Here is a 16,301-nt window from a genome sequence, read left to right as displayed (position 1 = left end):
TCATAGTGGCCCTGGAAAAGAGTTCTGCAGCCTCTTCTACGCCCAGAGGGGGTTTGCTCTCCATCTGCCTTCCTCAGGCCTTGGGGGTGGGCCACTGTCCTCTCCTTCAGGACCCTGGGGCCTCAAGCGGCCAGAGTTCCCGCTTGGGCTCTGGCCCATGCAGAAGGAGTATGACAAGTGCTGTTGCTGCTCCTTCCCATTTGTGAGTCTTTCACCTCTCTGGGCCCATTTTCTAGTTTTCCAGCTGAAAGCTCAAGTGAGCAAGGAAGGCCAATCTCCAAAGTCATGACTGCAACACTCCCTCAGTCCTAACATCTGATTAACATCTGACATCTCCATGTCTTCCTTTGGGGCTGTGTGGTTCCCAGGAGCCTGAGGTCGGAGGTGGGGGCACAGAGGGGACTGTGTGAAGTGATTGAGGAGCTCCTGGCCCTTATGAACCAAGCACCAGGATCCTTGGGGACTGGGAAGATGGGAATGTTGGGGTGCTCCCTGGGGCTCTTGGGGTCTTTGTTGAACACATTCTTTTTAGACCTATACTTATGTCTAATCAGAATGGGATGTGTCCTCCATCCACCTCCTCCAGAGTGGCTGGGCTTTTCTAGGGGTGTCTACTGTGGGACAGAGGGCTTGGGGGGGGCGGTTCAGGTGCCAGTCAAAGTGCTCTCTTTCTCTTCAGTCCCCCAGCAAAATGTGCTTCGCCCCATGCATCTCCCTGGCCTCGGGGCAAAGCCTGAGGTGCCCAGGCTTTCCACTTCCTCCTCTAGTGGTCCAGCCCCATGGTTGGGCCGACACCCTCTTCCTGTCCTTATACCCACTTTGCTTGGCGTGGGGTCTCTGCCCTGCAGACAATCTGGCAGTGGATGATGGAAGAACAGACTGCCCCCAGCCCACTCTGTCACCTGTGTCCCCCACCCTGGACCTGTCGGGCGGCGATGAGGCCGTGGGCTGGGAGGGTGGGACTGGAGCAGGCCTGGGCACCCTCTCCACAGCCCGTTGCCCAACCCTCCCTTCCCTTACCACCTGTACAGCCCTGGGCCCTGGGGCCTTGGCTTGCGACAGGGGCCTGGGCCAAATCCCATAGAACAGAGCCCCATTGACTGTGGCCATCGGGGCTGGGTGGGAGGAGACCAAGCCAGCCACTGGGTGGTGGGGGCGGCCGTGGGAGCCTGTATCATCCCGTTCCAAGACAGGAGAGCCCCAGGGGGGAGAAGGTGGCATCCTGCCCCACACAGTCTCGGCTCAGCCCCAGCTCCAGAGCACGGATGATAACTGGGAGCAGCCCCTCCCTGCTGCTGGGGGTAAGGGGACTCCCCTGGCCCATGGGGCCCCTCCCTCTGCTCCTCGGGCAATGGGGCAGGAGTGTCTCTGGAGCCCAGGAGCCAGCCCAACTGGGAAAAGATAAAAAGCCCATTGGTGGCACAGCATTCCCATACCGCATTCCCTCTCCGCTCTCTCAGCCTGCGCTCCTGCCCCTCTGATGGTCATGAGATCCTCTGTGTCTCGACAGACATACTCCACCAAAGGGGGCTTTAGCTCCAACTCTGCAAGTGGAGGAGGTGGGTCCCGGGGCCACACCAGCTTCAGCTCAGTGACGGTGTCCCGGAGCAGTAGCAGTGGCGGGGGGACCCGCTGTGGCCCCAGCAGAGCTGGCTTTGGCAGCCGAAGCCTCTATAACCTGGGGGGCAGCAAGAGCATCTCAGTCAGTGTGGCTGGAGGGGCCTCATCAGGGCGGGCTCTGGGAGGCTTCGGCTTTGGCAGTGGGGCCTATGTGGGCCTGGGGGCTGGGCGGCAGGCATTTGGGCCAGCCTGTCCCCCTGGAGGGATTCAGGAGGTCACCGTCAACCAGAGCCTGCTGACCCCTCTCAATGTGGAGATTGACCCTGAGATCCAGCGGGTGCGCACCCAAGAGCGTGAGCAGATCAAGACGCTCAACAACAAGTTTGCCTCTTTCATCGACAAGGTGAGCCGGGGTGGAAGGAAGCAGGGAGGGAACCTTGGGAGCAGAAGCAGGGCTGCTAGGAGAAGGGGTGCTGGGCGGAGGCTGCACACTGCTGAGGGGCAATTGATGGAATGACTTTGAGCTCTCTGGCCTGGCAACATCCTTCTGGGTCTCCTTGTCCTTGCTCGGTGATTCTGGTTACAAGGGCTGTTGCTGAGCCCATCTTGACTGTGTTGTATCGTTGACATGATCATACAGCAACCTGTCCCACAATTAAGGAGTAGACAGTCCTCAGGGCTCCTCCTAATAGGGTGGTCCTCGGTGCCTCTGGTCAGCTGGGGAAACCAGCTCAAATGTTAAACAAGTTATCCAAGGAGCCCATCTGTTCCCTGTTCTCTCAGTGTTGGAGAAGGCCTGACAAAGATGTGACCAGGACACGATTGAGGTGTTGTTCTAGAAGAAGTTACCATTTTTCTTCTCTTATTCCTCCTTGTTGTTTCTGCTGTTCCCAGAAACTCAATCTGGGATGGACAGTGAAGAGGGTGGTTGCCGGGGCACCATGACCCAGGGTATAGTTTGATCTGTCCCAGACCGGGAGCATCCTGACTCCTTCCTTCCCTGGCTTCCAGACCAAAGAGATGGCTCTTGTACCTTCTGTCTGGCATTTCCAGGTCCACTCTGCTGCATTGTCAACCTCTAACACAAGTCTCCAGGCAAGGGGACCATGATGGAGAAAGTCCTGGTGGATAGCCATATGACTTCGGGGTCCCCAAAGAACATTTATGTCCTCTTTCTCTTGGGAAGCCCACAGTGTCCCATGAGGAATCAGAACTGTGATATTTGTCCATTTAAAAAAAGAGAAAACAGAAGTCTAGAAAGGACAAGTGATTTGTACAGGATCATAGAGGCACTTGGAGGCAGAGGTAGGCCTGGAGCTCAGGTTCTTGGGCCCTATGGTCCTTGGCATTAAGAGACCTTGTTGCTGTTTGTGGTGGGTGCACCTGCTTCATGGTTCCCAGGCCATGTGACTTTGGGCCTGGGGTGCTGTGGAGGTTGGACCTGGAGAAACCGGACTGCAGAAGGTGAAGCAAGCAGTTCCGCCCACCTCCTCACCTTCTCCCCTAGTGACTTTTGGTTCTCCTGTGGGACTGTCCCAGAGGTCAAACAAGAAAAACCTTTCTCTGGCTCTCAGCATCATGTTCTAGGAGCTGGGCATCTGTGAAGTTGACCCTGTCCCATGTCTTTTGCTGGGCAGAGAACCCACCAGGGGACCTGTGAAGCCCATGCCATGAGCCCCCTTTTAAGTCTTGAGAGGCAGGGCTGGGCAGCTATATTTAAAATCAAATTTATAGAAAAGTTGTTAGAACAGTACAATAGATTTCTCTATATTTTTCACCCAGATTCACCAAATTTTAAAATTTAACTTAATCTAATGCAATTTTAATTCCAAACGCAGAGTATTGTATTAGTTTCAGGCATACACCATTGCGATCCCACACTTTCATACTTGCTCATTGAGAATGCTCCCCTACAACCCCATTGCCCATGTCCCCCATCCGCCCTCTCACGTCCCTTCTGGTAACCAGTAGTGTGTTCTCTAGAGTTAAGAGTCTGTTTCTTGGTTTGTTTCTTTCTTTCTCTCTCTCTTTTTTCCTTTGTGCATTTGTATCATTGCTTAAATTTCACATCTGAGCGAAATCATGTAGTATTTGTCCTTCTCTGACTGATTTCACTTTAGATTCATGAATTTTTACATTTTGTCACATTTGCTTTCTCTTTCCTTGGGTGTGTGTGTACATGCACATATGTACATACTTTTATATATACATACATATATATACATACATTCTATATGCACCTGCATTTTGAACAGTTGATTTTGGTGCAGAATTAGGGTTCAAGAACATCGGTTTACCCAGGCCAAGGGGGAAAGGGAGACCCAGAGAGAAGTGATTTGACTGTTGCCAACTAGTAAAGGGCTGAGTTGGGGCTTTTACGGTTTATTAACTCTTTAGAGTCCTTGTCATTGGATTGGACAGTCTTTCCCAGTGAAGGCTGTTCCATGAGGAGGAGGGGCTCCTTCCCACAGCAATGCATCAGCTGTGCACCAGCCCTGTGAGGTCCTGGATGGGGATGGTGGTGACGATGGGCCCAGTCCTGGGTCCTGTCTGGAGCCAGTGGATGGTACCAGCCCACCAACCTTCTTGTCTTGGCTCAGGTCCGGTTCCTGGAACAGCAGAATAAGGTGCTGGAGACCAAGTGGGCCCTGCTGCAGGAGCAGGGCCAGAACTCGGGTGTCACCAGGAACAACCTGGAACCCCTCTTTGAGAACTACTTGGGCAACCTGCGGAGGCAGCTGGACAACCTCCAGAGCGATCGGGGGAGGCTGGACTCAGAGCTGAGGAATGTGCAGGATGTCCTTGAGGACTTCAAGAGCAAGTGAGGAGGACTGGACAGGCTGGGGCCATGGGGGTGAGGAAGGGACAGTGTGGGAAATCTCCCCAGAGAGGGCCACCATATTCCCATGTTCCTGGTTCCCACCTGGGGGAATGCACAGACAGAGCGTCTTCCCTTGGGTGCCTCCTGGAGAACTGTCCCACTTATTTGTGTATTGTTCATAATTTTAAAAACTCTAAGGGAGGGAGAATATGAAAGGAACCTCTACGTTCTTATTACTCAGCTTTAATAATTATTAACTCATAGCCAGTCTTATTCCATCTATACACCTAGTTGATTTTTCTTCTCCCTTATTGTCTTGAAACAAATCCTAGCCATCGTGTGATTTCATTCACAGATATTTACTGGCTATATTCATAAGGCTCATCAGCATAGCTTAACTTAATCAAACATAATCATAATGTCATAACCACAACTCAAATTTTTAAAACAGTAATTCCTCAATATCCTTGACTATCCATTCATTTTGAATTTTCAACTGTCCCGTAAATGTCTTAAGTTTTAAAAATATGGTTGGTTTGAATCAAGATCCAAATAAAGGTCGGAGATTATGATGAGCGATATGTATATTTATAATTTTAGGGTATAATCTTTCATAACTTTCCCAATAACTTAATACTGGCAATCTCTAATCCTTAAAATCTCAGCAAAAGCAGTTGGAGAGAAATGAGCTGCTTTAAATGACGTCCTGCCTGTCTAAAGCGAACACAAAGATAAACCACTGTTGACACAGCTTTGCCTATTCCTATAAAGCCTCCCAGGGGCTCCGATCCAAAGAGATGGCTGCTCTTGATTGCCGTATTATTGTGCAAAGTCTGGGCCCGTTCCCTCAAAGCGGGTGGGCAGGAATATTTAATGGCTGTACCCCAAGTTTCTTCACTGGTGGGCTGCATTACAGAACTGCTTCTCAAAGCTGTTCTTAGATAACGTGGGACCCAAGGAGGCGTAAAGCCAAGTGGGTTAAATGCTTTAGAAGGCAGAACTAGGCTGAGTCTGACCTGAGTCTTCCTATGTTACAGGTACGAGGATGAAATCAACAAGCGCACTGCGGCGGAGAATGAGTTTGTGCTGCTCAAGAAGGTGAGCAGGTGGAGGGGAGTTGGGGAGGTGGTTCGCGGGCTTGCCAGGGTGCCGTGGTGACTCAGAGGGAGGCGAGAGCCCTGGGGACTGAGGTGTCTGCCCTGCTGTCTCTCTTGCACCAGGATGTGGATGCTGCATACATGAGCCGAATGGATCTGACTGGCAAGGTGGGCACCTTGACTGAGGAGCTCGACTTCCTGAATCATCTCTATGAAATGGTGAGACGGCCAATGGATGGGGACAATTACATATATGTATAGCCCTGGGGATCCCCCCTGGAGGTCTGACCTGAATTCACCAGTGCAATCTAACTGATGGAAAATAGAACCTGGACCTTTTATTAACACGCGCTTCCATGCTAAGTGGTAAGGATGTGCCAGACACCCAGCCAAGTTTTACATAATCCTTTCAAGGAAGCCACAATAGAGGTACTACTATTGTCTCCATTGTATAATCAGGGACAGGGAGGCTCAGGGTAGCTTGCCCATGGTCACAGAGCTAGGTGGAGGCAGTGCTGGAATTAAAACCTGGTTCTTGGACTTCAGAGTCTGACTTGCACTCCTGTGTTAGACCTTTTCCCTTCTAGAGCAGTTTGTAATGGAGCAAGGGCCGGAGGAGCCGAGATGGCAGAGAAAGGACTGAGATTTTAGGTGGGCTTAGGAGTTGAGGTGTGGGTAGTAGGTAGATTGCAGGATCCAAGAGGGGTTCCAAGGAAACAAGGAGGTTTTGAAGACCAGGGTGAGAAGGCTGAAATTAACCTGAATTGATCCTAGCATCCTGGACTTGGACTCAGTAGGGGCCTCGTGGCCCACCTTCCCTCTGTGCTGGAGTCCTTTCTCCCTCATTGCTACTAGGAGTCATGTAGCCTGGGCTTGAATCCTCCCGGTGGCAGGGAGCTCACTGTTTTTCAGGGCAGGCATTTTCACTGTTGACCAAAAAAGAAAGCTGACTTCAATCATCTTCCCATGACTTCTGCTCTTGATTGGCCCTGAGTCTGCCCTTCAGGCAACAAAGCGAGTTGTCTTCTGTGTGGCTCATTGCCTTTCCCAGGGCAGCGTGTTAGAGGTCAGGGTGCTCTGGGGACTGACATCTGTGGCATATGAGGAAGTTGAGGAAACAGTGTTCTTAGACCAGACTTTGGGAAATGGTGGGGTAGGGAGGGAGCATACAGACTTGCATTCGCGCACATAATGTTGCATTAGTTTATGTGTCATCTTTATTTTATTTTATTTTTTTTTTTATGTGTCATCTTTAGAAGTCATTTCACAATATTTGCTCCTTAAACAGCCCCCTCCCTGGACTTTTTTACATGAATGCTTTCAAGTGAGACATGTATCCATTTGCTTCCAACTTCCTGGATTTGGGCAGTTGAATTTTTGAAACCAAATGCAAGAGTTAATGAGTCCCATTTTCCCTGTGACATGTGATTATGGTTTCATCCCGTCATCTAGATAACTGTGGGCACTTTGAAACAAATTTCCCCCATGCATATGTTGGAGATACCCCATTGGGTAATTGGATATATTCATGATGTCTCAGCCTGGGGTTCTCTGCAGACCTGGTAAACTTTCAGTTCAGTGTGAATGTTCATTTCAGTATATGTGACCAGTGAGCACATTAAAGCCAACAAGGCCAAGAACCGAGTCCTAGTGCAAGAGCTAGACTTTTGGTGGTATCTTTCTCCCAGGCTGACCTCACTCCACTCATCACTAATTTGTGGTTCAAGTGCCTCAGCTACTTGAAAATCTAGTTGATATCATCATCTGGCCCACATCTTTCTGTCTTGTGTTCAAGAATACTGTGGAAGTCTGTGCTGGTCCTTTAGCATTTTAGTAATACAACCACAGGAGAAAATGAAATCCGTTTGTCTTGGCCTTTCCTTAGGGAAGTCTTGCTGGCTCTATGCCTCTTACTTACATTTTGTGATTCTAGAGGTTTGTAGGAGGCTGTTGTTAGGTTTTACCTGAAGAAGTCTAATGACTGCATCATTTGCCTGTTTCCCATCAAGGAGAACAGTCATCAAACTAGAAAGGGCAAGATGCAGGAGAAAATGGAAAGCCAAGACAGACACAGAAAGTATAAGAGGCCTTGGCCTTGTTGGGCTTCTCAAGGGTCCAGGCCAAAGGAGCATATCCGAGGGGACCATGGGATTGCCACGGGGATGGAAACTCCTGGAGATCCATAAGAAATATAGATAGTAGGGAAGATTCCAGAGCTCCAGAAGCAGCAAATGTCTTCATTTTCAAGGGAATGATATTTAGGCTTACCTGTGCCTCTTTGGGGTTGAGAATGAAGGCGAGAGCAGCCGTTCCCTTGTTGCCTCCTGCATGAATCAACTGTGATGGCCAATAAAGCACTCGCTAATTGATTTCATGCTCTGGTTTTGGTCAAGCCAGATCTCGGGGAAATCTGGAGGGCCACTCACCAACCCCTGGCATGTCTTCCAGGGCAGAAAAGCAGCCTTGTGCCCTCCCTCTGGCCTGGATGATTCCTGTGGGATTTAGCCCCTGCTCCAGTATCAATGCTTTGGCCTCTCTGGCTCTTTCCTTCCTTGCCCAGAGGCTCTCCACGTGCTCTTCCTCTCAGGGTCGCTGGTGTCTGAGGAGACGCATATCTTTAATCTACGGAACTCTTCCTTCTCCACTCTTCCTTCTCCTTCTCCACTTGTATCAGCTCTGTTTCTTTGGAAAACCTAACGCTTTTATCATCTTAGTCTATCACTCTTGGTGGGATTTGGTAGATCTCCTTGTCTTAAAAATTCCAAGTTGATTTTCCTCAGGACTACACTCTGGCTCAGGGGCGCACAGGGACCCTGAGCGGGGGACGGTGAAAGGGTGATGCTGCAAGATGATGAAGTCAGGGTTATCACCGCTGTGGCAAGATGATGTGATCTGTAGCAAATAAGCCTCATGGACGTCTTGACCGACCTTCACAGAAGTGTGGGCACATAATGCATTTTACTGAGCACCCACCATAGGCCACAAACGGATCTGAATCCTTACATCAACCCCACGAGGAAGGATCACCACAGGCTCTTTATAGAAGAGGGGGTGGAGGCATCAGGAAGTTCCACCCCGGTCACACAGCTAGTGAATGGCAGGCTGGGGACTTGAACTTCGCTTTGCCTGTCTCCAGAGCTCATGTCTTTTCACTCAATGGCAAACGTTTCATGAGTTGGATGTTTGCCCCTTCCTCCCCACCCATTCCACCTCTCAAATGATAATGCAGCTTAGTAATCTAAATCTGTGTCAGTATGGATGGCTGTTCTGGATTTGGTCGTTCTCTTTCTCGGCTTCTATCTCTCTTTTAGTCATGCCACCTCAGGTTCTGGTGTCAGACTCCCAAGGTTTAAGACTGGGCTCCCCGCTTATTAGTGTGTGATTTGGGGCAGGTCACGTCACTCTTTGTGCTATTGGAAAAGGGCTTGTAACTAGTTGGTGTCTGTTAAGTGCTTAACACAGCGCCTGCTCACAGGAAATGCTAAGTCAGTGTGCTCTAATATTCCAGCTTTATCTGTTATAATTCCACTGGCAGCAGGAAAGCTGGGGGCAAGACCAGAGCATACAAGGTGTTGACTCTCAAACAGAAGATTCTCTCCCCTCTGGGAGCCACTGAGGTTTGGGCAGTTGGTCGACAGCTCAGGACAGGAAGGACCGTGGGAGAGATGGAGGCAGAACTCAGTTGGGAGCCCATTCAAATGAACTAGTGATAGAGCTGAACTCAAAGCCAGAGCACAGAACTGCTGAAACTGAACCTACTGCTCATGGCATCTTTAAATGCCTGTTTATATGTCAAAATCAATGGTTCTAGAAACCCAGGGAGGGTCCAAGAACATCATCATGGTCTATAAATGTCAGTATAGTCTAGAGGAAACCATCTGGGAATTTGTTGCTCAACTGACTGGTTCCAGTCTGGGCCCCAGGACTGGACTGGATGACCTTGGATCTGATGACCTTGGATGTGTCACTTCTCTTTCCCAAGCCTCTTTCCTAACCAAGGAAAGTGTCAGGACCGCTGTGAATGGTGGTGCAGGGGGTTAGCTGGCTGATTGGAGAAAGGGGTTTGAATCAGGTCTATGTTCAGTTCTTTGGATCCTACTGTCTGCCCCTGTCAGAGGGGAGACTTTTCCCAAGTTGACAAAAGTGGGCTGGCCTGCATCCCAGGGCATTCTGAGGATGACAGGGGCTGGCACTAGGTTTGGGTGCAGTAGGTACACATTCTTTCCCCTTCTGTAATCTTTTGGAAACCTGTACATCCACAACAAGGAATGATGTTTATAAAAATGAGAGCCCATTTCCCAGCTGGAGAGAATTAGGTCTTTCCTTCTAGGCTGGAGCCTGGGGTAGAGCACAAGCCTCCTCTTGCCACCTGGGGCCCCCATCCTTCATCCCTCGGTTGTCTCCTGGGGGCCTGGATGAGGGGCGCTGGTGGCAGCTATCTCTTTTTCTGCAGGAGCTGAGCCAAGTGCAGACCCACGTGTCTGACACCAATGTCATCCTTTCTATGGACAACAATCGCAGACTTGACCTGGATAGCATCATTGCTGAGGTCAAGGCCCAGTATGAGCTGATTGCCCAGAGGAGCAGGGCTGAGGCTGAGGCTTGGTACCAGACCAAGGTGAGGAGAACAGCTGGTCAGGTGTGTGGGCTGGGACAGATACAGAACTTCTGCCACTGTGAGAAGCCTGGGGCTAGACACGCCAGCTGACGGGGTAGGGACAGGGGTGGGGTTCTAGCAGTGAGGGTGGGCCTGGGGCAACTAGTTATCCAGGAAGGCCTGGAACTGACAGGTCACTGCCACTTTGTTGGTCTCCAGTATGAAGAGCTGCAGGTGACAGCTGGGAAGCATGGGGACAGCCTGCGGGACACTAAGAATGAGATTGCTGAGCTCACTCGCACTGTCCAGAGGCTGCAGGGTGAGGTGGATGCGGTTAAGAAGCAGGTGAGTCTTTGGTGAGGAGCCTGGGGGTCAGGTGGGGGTTGGCAGAGGTGAGGACCTTCTCTATTGTCACGCTGAGGGGTGAGAACTGCTCTTTTTCTGAGGGATGGGACACACTCAAACGAGCTGGACTGTTAAAATCAACACAGTCCTTTTACAGGGTAAGAAACTAAGGCCGGGAGGAGGATAGGAACTTGTTCAAGGTCTCATAGCATTTTAGTGCTGGAGCAGGTGAGAGGATCTCCTCCAGGGAGCCTGATCCCATCTCTAGGCGATCAGAGCAAGAGGCGGACAGTTCAAGTATCCAGATCATAGGTGCTGATTCCTTCTAGGATATGGCTAAAAGCTTGGGCTTTCCTCCAGATTGGAGTGAAGCATTTGGTTAATGGTGAGGTTATATTATTTATACTATCTCTTTTGAGGCACTGGGCTGAGTTGCAGCAGGAGGGACTAAGATTAGACTTCAATAAGGACTTTCTCAGTAGTGCTACATGACCCTGCTTGGGTAATAGTATCTCTTCTCTGAGAAGAATATTTCTGCTTTCCTTCTTTCTCAGTTAGTTGGGGTCTGGGGGGGATGGGTGGGGGAATGGTGGTATCTGGCTTGAGGGCAGAGAGATGGATGTGATGACCCTGGAGGATGTTCCCAACACCTCTCATCCGTTGGGCAGTGCCAGCAGCTGCAGGCTGCCATCGCAGAAGCGGAGCAGCGAGGGGATATGGCATTGAAGGATGCTCAGAAGAAGCTTGGGGACCTGGACATGGCCCTGCACCAGGCCAAGGAGGACCTGGCCCGGCTGCTGCGTGACTACCAGGCTCTCATGAATGTCAAACTGGCCTTGGACGTGGAGATCGCCACCTACCGCAAGCTGCTGGAGAGCGAGGAGAGCAGGTGGGGGCCCCTGCCTGCCCTGATTCGGAGGGCTTAATAGCCCTGCCCTGTGGGAGAGCCTGTGTCATCACTGGCTCTGTGCTAGGGCTAGGGAGAGAAGGGAGGAACCAGGAAGCTGGGCTCCTAACTCATCACCCACAGCAGACTTTCCACTTGGGTTCACTGCCTCTGCTGCACATCTCTTCAGTTGGCAGGACAATCAGTAATTCTTACAGTGGTCAGCAGCCCTACAGAAGTGAGGTTTCTTCTTCCAACACCGGATTCCACCACCTCTGAGGCTTTGAAAAAAATTTAATCATCTCTGTTCTTGGGAAGGTGTGAGATGTACAGAAAGTCATTTAAAGAGCCAGAAACTGGGAAGCTTTGTCTTGGCATGAGCTTTGTTTGCCGTCTGTGATGTGCATGCAGAAGAAGGCAGGACAGGGGAGGCTGGTGTCACTTGGCTTGCTGTGGCTCTGCTTTCTCTGTGGCACCTGCTGGAAGGGCCACAAGGCCCAGCACAGCCACATGCACCTGTTTCTCATGTCTCCTGATCTTGTCTTGTGGAACCTGGCTTGAGAGTTGACTCACTGAGTTGACCTAACATGAAGGCAGAGAGTGGGAAAGGGGAAGGAGGGAGAGGGTTTTCACCTGGGCTCTGGGGACCACTGACCCTTCTCCTGCTATTTCGGTTTCTGCAGGATGTCTGGAGAATGTCCCAGTGCCGTCAGCATTTGTGAGTATTTTGCTGCCTTCCCTGGCCTCAGGCTCAGCCCCGGTCCTCTGCTCAGTCCACTAAATCTGTCCTTGGCCAGAAGCACATTGCCCTCTACCTGAGCCACTGGAGACAAGTTTGGGGGTTCCCAAAGAATGAGTTTACTGCCCCACCTTCTCCATCAGTTTCCCAGGGCTCCACTGCCTGCTTGTTCCCATCCTTCATTGGTTTCTGCAAGTTCCTCTCCCCCTATCAGTGTGGCTGCCCTGCCTTACCCAGACCCTTTGTCTTACAGCGGTGACTGGCAACTCCACCACGGTGTGCGGAGGCGGTGCGGCCAGCTTTGGGGGTGGCATGTCCCTGGGTGGGGGTGGGGGTGCTAGCAAGGGTGGATTCAGCACTGTCAAGGGAGGGGCCGTCTCTGGGGGCACCTCCATCCTGCGGAAGACCACCACGGTCAAGACATCAAGCCGGAGGTATTAGCTTTTCAGACTTGCAAGCTGGGGCCCCTGCAGTTTCCTCCTTGCTGTACTCATCCCACCCCACCCACCTCCATAGGAAAGGGAACAGCCCCAGAACCACAGGTCCGGTGTATTTGCATGCCAGACTCTTTGCATGCGATCTGCATTTTGGGAAGGTGCAAATCTACCCACGTTTTCTCCTTGCTTCTGCAATGTGATGGGAGGGGAGATTAAGGCCACCACCCTGGGCAATGTATTTGAGTGATCTGGAGGTGACCTTTTGATCACTGAGAGGAGGTTGGATTTCCCTCAGTTCCTCTGTTCTTCTGCTCTGTGTTCAGGGCAGGCTTGCGGAGGAAGGAAGGAAGTTGTGAGTGGTCCCTGAAGGCCTTTCAACCTCCCCAGTCTCCCACCAGACCCAACCCCTCTCTGAATCTATCCATGCCTGGCTCTCCTGTCTGTGCCTGTGATGTATCTCAATAAATGATGTATCTCAACTGCAGCTAGCTGTCTGGGGCTCCAGTCTGTCCTGCCCGGGGAATGAAACTGTCAACCACACGCTCACTATGCCCCATGCTACTAACCATGCTAGAAGCACACCAACTGATAACCATCACCACTGTAGGTCTTGGCTCTTACTCTCTTCTTTGCGGAGTTCATGAGAGAAGTCTTGAAGCAATATATAAGTTGTTCAGGCAGGACCTGGTCACTGAGCAGCTGCCTATTACAGCCCATCTCCTGATGCTACTGAGTCCTCCGTCCTCTGCTAACTCTGTGGGGTAGGCAGTTCAATTGTTCAATGGCGAGATCTTGGGCTTCAGAACTGGCCAAACTTGGGTTTAAATCCTAGTTCTGCCACTTACTGTGTGATCTTGGGCAAGTCACTTAACCTCTCGGATTCCCAGTTTCCTCCTTTGTAAAAGCAAGGTGTGATGAGAACATGTGTAAAGCCCCTGGCTAACAACGGCCTTAATAGGAACCAGTGCCCTTTGCTTCCCTTCCCTCTGGCTCCTGATTTTCCACCTAACTCATCACCGAGCAGTCTGATGGCTTCTCTCTCAGCCCTCATATCTGGTCATCAATAAGAATCCACATTTTCCCAACAATAGCAGAATACATATTTTTCACAAGCACACACTGAATGTTTTCTATGGTAGATCATATGTTAGGCCACAAAACAAGTCTTAGCAAATCCAGAAAGATTGAAATAATACCAAATCTTTTCTCTGGTCTCATTGGTATGAAGTCAGAGCTTAATAACAGGAGGAAATTGGGAAATTCATGAACACATGGAAATTAAACAGCACTTTCCTCAACAATCAATGGATCAAAAAAGAAATTAAAAGAGACATATCTTGAGACAAACAGAAATGGAAAAATAAAAAACTAACCTTATGGGAACCCCCAGCAGTTCTCAGAGGGAATTTTATAGTTATGAACACTTAGAGAAAGAAAAAAGAAAGACCTCAAATAAACCACTTAATTTGACATTTTAAGGAACTAGAAGAAGAATAACAAACCAAGCTCAAATTTAGCAGAAGGAAGGAAATGATAAAGATTAGAGTGGAATTAAATGAAATAAGGAATAAGAAAGATTAACCAAACTAAGAGTTGCTTTTTTGAAGAGAAAAACAAAATAGACCAATCCTTAATTAGACTCACAAAGGAAAAGAAGGAGAAGACCCAAATTAACGAAATTATAAATGAAAAAGGAGGTACAATCACTGGTAACATAGAAATGCAAAGAAAGGATTATAAAATGCTCTTCTGAACATCTATGTGACAACCATCTAGGCATCCCACAAGAAATGGATATACTCCTAGAAACATACAACCTACTCAGACTGAATAAGAAAGAAATAGAAAATCTGAGCAGACCAATTACTGGTCAGGAGATTGAATCAGTCATCAAAAATTTCCTACAAAGAGATGTCCAGGACCAGATGGTTTCCCTTGTGAATTTTACTGAACATTTAAAAAAGAAATAATGCAATCTTTCTCAAACTCTTCTAAAAAACAGAAGAGGAAGGGTCACTCCCAAACTCATTTTACCAGGCCAGCATACCCTGATAAAAAACCAGACAAGGACATTAAAAGAAAAGGAAAGTAGAGGCCATGTCCCTGATGAATATAGATGCAAAAATCCTGGAGAAAATACTAACAACAAGTTCTTGCTAGACATGTCTCAAAAGCAATACAAACAAAATAAAAAATGAACTATTGGGACTTCATCAAGATAAAAAGCTTTTGCACAAAGGAAACAATGGACAAAACTAAAAGGCAAGCTACAGAATGAACACATAGAGATGTTTTATTTATACCCAGTGCTCCATGCAATACATGCCCTCTTTAATACCCATGTTTTATTAGATAAATACGTTTTATTAGATAAAGAGCTAGTATCCAAAATCTATAAAGAACTTATCAAACCCCACATTCAGAAAACAAAGAATCCAGTCAAGAAATGGGCAGAAGACATGAATAGACATTTCTCCAAATAAGACACACACATGAAAAAATGTTCAACATCACTTGGCATCAGGGAAATACAAATCAAAATGACAGTGAGATACCACCTCACATCAGTCAGAATGGCTAAAATTAATGAGCCAGGAAACGAAAGGTGTTGGTGAGGATGTGGGGCAAGGGGAACCCTCCTACGTTGTTGGTGGGAATGCAAGCTGGTGCAGTCACTCTGGAAAACAGTATGGAGGTTCCTCAAAATTTAAAAATAGAGACCCAGCAACTGCATTGCTAGGTATTTATTCCAAGGATACAAACATAATGATTCAAAGGGACACATGCACCCCAATATTTATAGCAGCAGTTTCCACAATAGCCAAAATATGGAATGAGCCAGATATTCATTGACAGACAAAAGGATAAAGAAGATGTGGTATACATATACAGTGGAATATTACTAAGCCATCAGTAAGGATGAATACCCAATATTTGGATCAACATGGATGGAACTGGAGGAGATTACGCTAAGTGAAATAAGTCAAGCAGAGAAAGTCAATTATTATACGGTTTCACATATTTGTGGAACATAAGGAATAGCATGGAGGATATTAGGAGAAGGAAGGGAAAAATGAAGGGGAGAAATCAGAGGGGGGAGATGAGCCATGATAGACTATGGACTCTGGGAATCAAATGGGGGGGTTTTAGAGGGGAGTGGCTTGGAAGAATGGGTTAGCATGGTGATGGTATTAATTGCATGGAGCACTGGGTATTATACGTGAACAATGAGTCATGGAACAGTCCATCAAAAACAAATGATGTTGAGTTTGAGAAGTTCTTTATAGATCCTGGATATCAACCTTTTGTCTGTACTGTCATTTGCAAATATCTTCTCCCATTCCGTGGGTTGCCTCTTTGTTTTGTTGACTGTTTCTTTTGCTGTGCAGAAGAAGCTTTTGATCTTGATGAAGTCCCAAAAGTTCATTTTCATTTTTGTTTCCTTTGCCTTTGGAGACATATTTTGAAAGTAGTTGCTGTGGCTGATATCAAAGAGATTACTGCCTATGTTCTCCTCTAGGATTCTGATGGATTCCTGTCTCACATTGAGGTCTTTTATCCATTTCGAGTTTATCTTTGTGTACGGTGTAAGAGAATGGTCGAGTTTCATTCTTCTACATATAGCTGTCCAATTTTCCCAGCACCATTTATTGAAGAGACTGTCTTTTTTTACACTGTATATATAATAATATCAAAAATGGGCAGAAGATATGAATAGACACTTCTCCAATGAAGACATACAAATGGCTAACAGACACATGAAAAATGTTCATCACCACTAGCCAGCAGGGAGATTCAAATTAAAACCACATTGAGATA

General features: G+C 48.4%; 1 protein-coding gene across 1 annotated transcript; it reads left to right on the top strand.

Annotated features, from left to right (window-relative positions):
* Positions 1 to 1,427: 1,427 nt before the first annotated feature.
* KRT79 (keratin 79) lies at positions 1,428 to 12,966 on the top strand. The gene is made up of 9 exons (XM_044227595.1): positions 1,428 to 1,963; positions 4,161 to 4,381; positions 5,419 to 5,479; positions 5,602 to 5,697; positions 9,932 to 10,096; positions 10,295 to 10,420; positions 11,089 to 11,309; positions 11,990 to 12,024; positions 12,299 to 12,966. Exons 1-9 carry the CDS (start codon positions 1,481 to 1,483, stop codon positions 12,484 to 12,486), a joined length of 1,596 nt encoding a protein of 531 aa, XP_044083530.1. The 5' UTR covers positions 1,428 to 1,480; the 3' UTR covers positions 12,487 to 12,966.
* The last annotated feature ends 3,335 nt before the right edge of the window (positions 12,967 to 16,301 follow it).

This window comes from Neovison vison, chromosome 12 (genome assembly GCF_020171115.1).
Source record: "Neovison vison isolate M4711 chromosome 12, ASM_NN_V1, whole genome shotgun sequence".
Taxonomy (NCBI): domain Eukaryota; kingdom Metazoa; phylum Chordata; class Mammalia; order Carnivora; family Mustelidae; genus Neogale; species Neogale vison.
This window is presented reverse-complemented; position numbering and strand designations above follow the sequence as displayed.

Excerpts from the sequence above, each read along its gene's own strand:
- KRT79 (XM_044227595.1), top strand. The coding sequence starts at position 1,481 with ATGGTCATGAGATCCTCTGTGTCTCGACAGACATACTCCACCAAAGGG. Across the intron at positions 11,310-11,989 it reads CTGGAGAGCGAGGAGAGCAG|GATGTCTGGAGAATGTCCCA; the intron begins GTGGGGGCCCCT and ends CGGTTTCTGCAG. Across the intron at positions 12,025-12,298 it reads TCCCAGTGCCGTCAGCATTT|CGGTGACTGGCAACTCCACC; the intron begins GTGAGTATTTTG and ends TTTGTCTTACAG.